The sequence below is a fragment of the Monopterus albus genome, unplaced genomic scaffold (genome assembly GCF_001952655.1).
Source record: "Monopterus albus unplaced genomic scaffold, M_albus_1.0 scaffold66.1, whole genome shotgun sequence".
NCBI lineage: Eukaryota > Metazoa > Chordata > Actinopteri > Synbranchiformes > Synbranchidae > Monopterus > Monopterus albus.
Genome location: NW_018127946.1, coordinates 1,952,705 through 1,960,166, shown reverse-complemented (window position 1 = coordinate 1,960,166; position 7,462 = coordinate 1,952,705). Strand labels below are relative to the sequence as shown.

At 40.9% G+C, this 7,462-nt stretch overlaps 1 protein-coding gene across 1 annotated transcript in view; it reads left to right on the top strand.

Annotated features, from left to right (window-relative positions):
• Positions 1-7,036, top strand: part of xirp1 (xin actin binding repeat containing 1) — a 10,300-nt gene extending 3,264 nt beyond the window's left edge. The window contains exon 4 of the mRNA XM_020604532.1: positions 768-7,036. Coding sequence (XP_020460188.1) covers positions 768-6,992 — 6,225 coding nt within the window. The 3' untranslated portion in view covers positions 6,993-7,036. The remainder of the gene's footprint in view (positions 1-767) is intronic.
• The last annotated feature ends 426 nt before the right edge of the window (positions 7,037-7,462 follow it).

Below are 7,462 nucleotides of genomic sequence, written 5' to 3'. Positions count from 1 at the left end.
GGAGTAATTTCTGTAAATTAGACAATCAAAATACCCACCTGTAAAACCTGAACATGAAAATCGCAATACGTGTTCAATGATAAAGATAAATATAACTTTTAAAACAGCAATCTACCTGTTTGTATGTACATTACAGCATTTAAGTACTGAATTATAATAGTGATACGTCTTCTATTGTTCTGACTCAGTAATCCACTACACTGGATTTGAAAAGAGAGGTTGTGTTTTTTTACATTTACAACAGTCACAGATAACTACAAATCACTGAAGTATGACGTTATCCTCAGCTCTACAGAGCATTTAAGTGTCTTTCAGCTCATTGTTTTGATTTTCTGGGCATTGACTTCACTTGTTTTGGTTCAGTTGCACCACTCCTATAATTTTCAGCTACAACAGGCACCTAGCTCTGCAAAGAAAGCTTTAAAAACCAAATAGCAAACAGTTAGCAACTATATGTACTCTAACATTTATATTTCTCAGTGTTTCTGTAGAGAAAACTGAGGTAGAACTTCATATGAAATTAACCAATTACACTCACAGTCTAGCATAGTCGTCTGCCTACTAACAGCTATGAAGTGTTTTAACCCTGGTGTGACAGAAGATGGTTTGCATGTGATGTGAAAAACATCGACAGAACAGAGAGAAAGGTAAAGTATGGCTTCACTTGCTAAATGCATGTCAAGTTAATATTTGCATGTATCTTCATTAATATGGTTTTATGGATTACTGAATCCTGACAGTATTACTCCTGTGTTTTTCATTTCAAGATGGCTGATGCAGCCAGGAAAATCACAGTTTCACAATCTTCTCATGATGAAGATGAACTGTCTCTTCCCCCACCTCCTCCCGTTCCACCTAGACCTCTAGACTATGAAGGAGCTTCAGCATTGAGTAACCTCCCTGTGCCTCCACCTAAAGAAACCTTCTCCACATTCTACCAACAACGCCAGAAAAGTGAGCTGAAGAGGATCTTTAAACACATTCATCCAGACCTATTGGCAAGTCTTGATGATACTGTGGATGATGAAATCATAAAGGCAGCACAGTCAGAAACCACTGACCCAGATGCAGCTTATCAGTGTGAAGTGCAGTCTATGAAATGGATCTTTGAGAACTGGACTCTGGACAATATTGGGGATCCTCATGCAACCAAGAAGCTGCTGGATGAGGAGGAGTTAAAAGGTGGAGATGTCAGAGGCACCTCCTCTATGTTTGAGCACACTGACAGCACACAACAAATGGCTGCTAAAAGACAGACCTCTGTCAGAGGGGATGTGAGAACATCAATGTGGCTGTTTGAGACCCAGCCCTTAGATTCTCTAAATAAATCAAAAACAGAAGAAGGTGAATTGGTGGAAGCAGTGCTGAAAGAACCCATCCAGCCAGGAAATGTGAGAGGGACTCGACATCTTTTTGAATCTAGACCACTGAGTGAGTTGGGACGCTACAATTCTGTAGAAGACTGTAGCTTCTTGAAACTAAGATCTGAACTCCAGGAACAGAAAGGAGATGCCCAGAAAACTGTGAAGCTCTTTGAGGCAGAACCTTTTTGTGCCATCAAAGATAACAGCGGTAATATCCATGAGATTAAATCGATCTGCAGGGAGGAGATCAACAGCAGCGACTTCAACACTGCTCGTTGGCTTTTTGAAACCCAGCCTTTGGATCTGATTAATAAGGGACAAGATGGAGTGAAAATTATTCGGGGCATATCACTGGAAGAGGGACATAGAGGAGGAGTTGATCAAAAGAGGTGGATGTTTGAAACTCAGTCATTTGACACAATAAAAGAGGTGGAGGGAGTGGACAAGTTTGAAGGAATGCCAGCTGAATGCAGAGAAGAGGCTAATGTTGTCAACAAAAAGAAGCTCTTCGAGATGCAACCCTTGGCTGCACTGAAAGGAGACTCGGAAGAAAGGTCTTTGGAAAAGGAAGAAATAATTGGGGGGGATGTCAAGACTTCTCTGTGGCTGTTTGAAACTCAACCCATGGAGAGTCTTGGTGATGGCTATGAAATTGGCTGTCTCAAGAAAATTACTCTTTCAGCTGACAAACAAGAAGAAAGAGGCAAAAAACAACAGCTATTCAGAGAACAAGAGATTGAAAAGGGTGACGTTAAGGGATTCAAACATCTTTTTGAAACGATTCCTTTGAGCAAAATTGCTCCTTCTGACGAGGAGATCATTGAGAAGAAAAACACTACTGCAGAAGGAAATTTCAAAGAACTTCTTGAATCTCAGTCTCTCAATGACATAGGATCTGAAATGGTTACATCCTGTAAACGGAACCAAGATGAACACATTGAAAAATGTTCAGTGCACAAATTTACATGGATGTTTGAGAACTGTCCCCATAACTTGATCAGTAAGGAAAAGAATGATGCAAACACGCAAATCATCAGTGGTGTAGAGAGCGGTGATGTCCAGAACAAAAAGTTCATATTTGAAACCTGTTCACTGGACAAAATTCACGATGAACCCCTTGAGCAGATGTCGCTTTCTGTGGAACAGCCTGTGAGTAATGTTGATGTGAAATCAAGCACCATGATGTTTGAGTCTCTGCCACTGTATGCCATCAGAGACAAGGAAGGAGTGTTTCATGAGGTGACAACTGTGAAAAAAGATGAAGTATTGAGTGGTGACGTAAGAGGAGCAAGGTGGATGTTCGAAACAAAACCTCTTGATGCTATCAAGGCAGAGAATGAAGTTTATGTGATCAGAGCTGTCACCCAAGAAGACATCATAAAAGGAGATGTTAAATCAGCCAGGTGGAGGTTTGAGACACAACCTTTGGACTCTTTTACCAGCCAAGATGAACCCTCTGTCAGGGTCACTGAAGACTTTGGCAGCAGTAATGTGCAGCTCGGTAAACAGATATTTGAATCTGAGCAACCAAGCACGAAGTTTGTCCGAATGGTTAGTGTCACTGATGTCCAGCATGGTGATGTCAGGACCTCCACCTGGCTCTTTGAAAATCAAACCATTGACAGTCTGAAAGGGGAGCCTCAGGAGCAATGTCCAATAAAAACAGTCCACAGGGAAGACAGCCAGAAAGGTGATGTGAAACGCTGCACTTGGCTGTTTGAATCTCAGCCACTGGACAAAATCAAGGAGCCTGAGGACACCTCAAAGCAGGGTGTTGAGGATGAGATTCCAAAAGTTGATGTAAAGTGCACTACCTGGCTCTTTGAGACCACTCCACTGGACAAAATCACTGCCAACAATGTTGATGACACCCTGTCATATTTATATCAAATGTCTTTTCTTCACTCAAGTGGCATCATAATAGAAGCAAATGAGAGTACAAATGTCAGCATGGCCAAATACCTTCTTGAAAGCAACAAAGGTGTGCAAATACACAAAGAAGAGGTTGTTGAAGGTAACATCCAGAACATTATGTTACAACTCTTATTTAAACCAACCCTAAAACCCCAAGTAACCCTTCTTAGAGAAGTGGAGAAGGGTAAAGTGGACACCACAGTAGTAGAACTCCCAGTCTATCAGTCAACTACAACTATCAACCTTGAGACAGATCAAAGAATACAAAATATTGTCCAGATGATTATTGAATTGCTTGTTAAAGGCAAGGATCTGAAAAAAGGAATCGTAATGCAAGAGACTGCAGGTGGACAAGCAGAGATGTCAGTTTATTCTCTTATCTGCAATGAAACCAAAGCCGAGAGTAACCACATAGAAAGGGGAGATGTGAAGTCAACAATTGGAAATCTGATAGCTACTGCCAACAGTCAGAGGACTGCAGCAGCATATAGAGTGGATGAAAATGAAAAGGGAAATGTACACTTGTACAAAAGTTGCATTGAGAAAGGTGATCTGCAATACCTGAAGAGTCTTCACGCTGAGACATCAGGAGATGAAGTTGATCACAGCCTTCTGGCTAAGGAGCAGATTGAAATAGTTCAGGGGGACGTGAAGGAAGCAAAGAGAAGTCTCTGCCAGCAGAAGGAGCAAGTAGAGCGAACCATTTCTGATGTTTTGCCAGGGGATGTCAAGAATACCAAAAAAGTTTTTTCATCAGAATGCTCTGTCAGTGTCGATAGCTGTATTCCAAAGGAAGAAATTGTCCCCGGGGATGTCTTGGCAGCCAAACAACAACTTGCAGTAAAGCAACCTATTATGGTTGAAAAAGAAGAAATTATGGCTGGGGACATCAAGGCAACAATGCAGTCATTAGAACGTGCAAAGCAACAAAGCACGTGTGTGGAGCGTGAGATCATTAAACCTGGAACCATCTATGACATAGACATGTCAGCCCAAGGTCCTGATACAGAAGGAAGCCAAGCACAAAAGGAGATTATTTTATCTGGAGATGTAAAAGCAGCTAAAAGGTCACTTGAGATGGCTAAGCAACAAAGCCTACCTGTGGAGCGTGAAGTCACTGTTCCTGGAAAAATATACAACCTGAATGTCCCAACACATGAGGAAAGCCCGATGCAATCTACATGTTCATCTTCTCCCAGATGCCAGCAAGTCAGGACCTCCCCAAAGGTCAGTGATGCAGTAAAAGATCAGCAAAGCCATGGTTCTTTTGAGGCTTGTCAACAAAGTGCTGTTATAGTCAGTAACTCTGCACCAGAGTCACTGCCATCTTTTGTAAATTATGAGTGTAATGGCCAGTCAGCTAAAGATGAGACAGAAGAAGTTACAAGAGGTGATGTGAGGGCAGCTATTAGATCTCTGCAGAGTACAGCAACAGAGCAGAAGCTTCTAGATAAAGAAGATATTGTAAGAGGAAATGTTGAGTTAGCTCTGCAGTCTCTTGAGAAGTCTAGTGTAAATGTATCCAAAGGAGACTATAAAGCAGCAATGATATACAGAAGCTCAGGGAGGGGCAAGACTGTTCACAAACAATGTGTTGTGTCTATGCCTCCATCTGACACAAAATTATCTCCTTCAATTTCAGTAAACTGTGAAGGACATCCTTCCATTACAACACAGAACCCAACACCCAACCTTGTAACAAATGGAAGATCTAAATCATCCATCTCTGAAACTCCACCTCCACTCCCTCAAAAAACAAGTGGGAAACCATTGGAACAGAAGCCAGCTTTACCCCCAAAGCCACAATGGATGAAATCAGTAGTTGTAGAAGAATCAAGTATTCCACTTTGTCCTGTTACTGATGTTGCTTGCCCCGTTAATGGAAAATGTGCAGTGATTCCTCTGAAACAAAGGAGACAGTTCCCTTTGCCTTCAACAAATAAAGTACAAGAAATCACAACACATGGCAAAATCAGTAAAGAGACCTTACATGAAACATACCACCAGAACTATGTTGACGGAGCAGTGAAAGATTCAAATCAAACAAACAAATGTCTGCCGAAGAAAATGGCACCTTTTACAGGAAGCAAATCAGAACACCAAGAAGCATCAAACACCACTGAAGTGGAAATGGAGAGAAATGTAATACAGAAAATCAATGCAGATGAAGAGATAAAAATGTGCATGAAGAATTACTCAGAAGATGGCAAACATGAAATGAACATAAGCTTACAGACTGCCCTACAGAACTTCGAAAGAAAGGAAAGTGAGACTTTGGGCAGAAGAGCCCTTTTGTTGTCCAAGAAAGTAAAAGTAACAAATGACACACTTGGTGACCATAAACAGATACATACAACCGCTGCTCAGCAACGCAACCCAAATCCTGAACTTCCCAAAAAACAGCACAAGACTGAAACATTTGAGACCAACAATGAAGTTGACACATGCTATACACAGCAAAAAGATCTCAATGAAAAGCAACAAATGCCTCAGGATAAAGTTGTGCTTAGAGAGAAGAAAGTAAAGGAGACTGAGGATGAGCGACGACAGAGGCTGTCTGTGCACAAAGAGGAGATCATGAAGGGAAATGTGAAGGCGGCCATGGAAATTTTTGAAAATTTGAGAAAACGAGATGAACTCAAAGAAATTCTGACTCAAGTGCAAGAGATAGAAGAAGAAGAAGAAACCAGCAGTGTAGATGTTAAATCCTTAAAGACGTTGTATGAGAATGTTCCTGCCTGGATAGTTACACCAAGTAGAAATGCTAAGCAAGGTGTAACAAAGGAAAAGAAAGTTGAGGTAGAGGCACATGACAGTGATCTAGAAAGCATCTCCTCAGTTGAGACTGCATTTGAAGATCTGGAAAAGGCAAGTAAAGAAATAATGAATCTGAAGGAACAAACCTTAGCAAAACTTCTTGAGATTGAAGAGACGATCAAAAAGGCTCTGTACTCTGTCTCCAATCTGAAATCTGAGGCTGACATTGCAGGGCTGTCAGGACTATTTGATGAATCTTTGAAATCTGAGCAAATCCTTCAACCTGCCAACAACATCAAGAAAATAAGCATTGTGTCCAGCAAGGCCAAATCAAGTCAAATAAAAAAGACAACTGATGTGAATCTGCACACAGGTTCGGGTTCTCCTAAAAATCAAGCATCTAGACAATTGCACAATAAGCCACTCATCAGACAGTCATCTTCTCAGTCATCCCCATCATTCATCTCAATTCACTCAGCTGCCAGGAAGCCTGCCGAACAACCAAAATCACCCATGTCAACATTTAAACCAAAACCAGAGGGTAGTTCTCAAAGTGGCCATGATGCAAACAGAGATCTGGGACATGAGTCTACAGCCGAGTCTTCAAAAAACAGTCCCAGTCCTGCACAACGTTCAGTCAGTGTGCTTGAGGTGAAAACCATTCCAGAACAACCTCCAGGAATCATTGGCACAAAGACTGTCAGTGAAACATATGAAGAGACCGATGGCTTTGGCAATGTGTTTGTCTCCTCTGTGATGTCAACATTTGTCACCAAACAATCTGACAACAACTCATCTACTCTGTTTGAAGTAGTTGGGAATCCAGCCAGATATGAAGTCACAACATCCCCATTAATGCGAAGATCTGGCCGCTTTTTTGAAGATAAAGTGCTGAGCAATGCTAAGGAGGAAGGGACAGTGTTTGTAACATTTAGCCAACCTAAGGAAAAGCACTAAACATGTCATCTTCTGTATCGGACATCTCCCAGTCCTCTAATTTTAGAAAAGCAGTTATTCCATTTGTGTATTTATCACATTGTTTTGATGAAAAGGTTTTGTTAGTCATAAACTGATGTTATGACATCATATACAATGCTGACTTCTTTTATACTGTAACTACATGATAGTATTCTTTTATTAAAACTAAGCATATAATTGATACTATATGTTCTGTTGTGTAAATTGTTAAATAAATGACAGTGAAAAAAGTGGTTTCTACTCAATTACTGTATAATTTCACAAATTTTAAAGTGAATTAAATGCTCTAAATTATGGTGGAGCAACCTTATCAGCAGCTTCTGTTTTACCTAAAAGTGTGCTGCAAGCAGGTTATCTCACAGTCACAGAATTTGCTAAATGTTCCCCTCCTTAAAAGGGGAGACAGCTAAAGGTTACCTACCAGCACCTCTGTAGCTCACCATTTATTT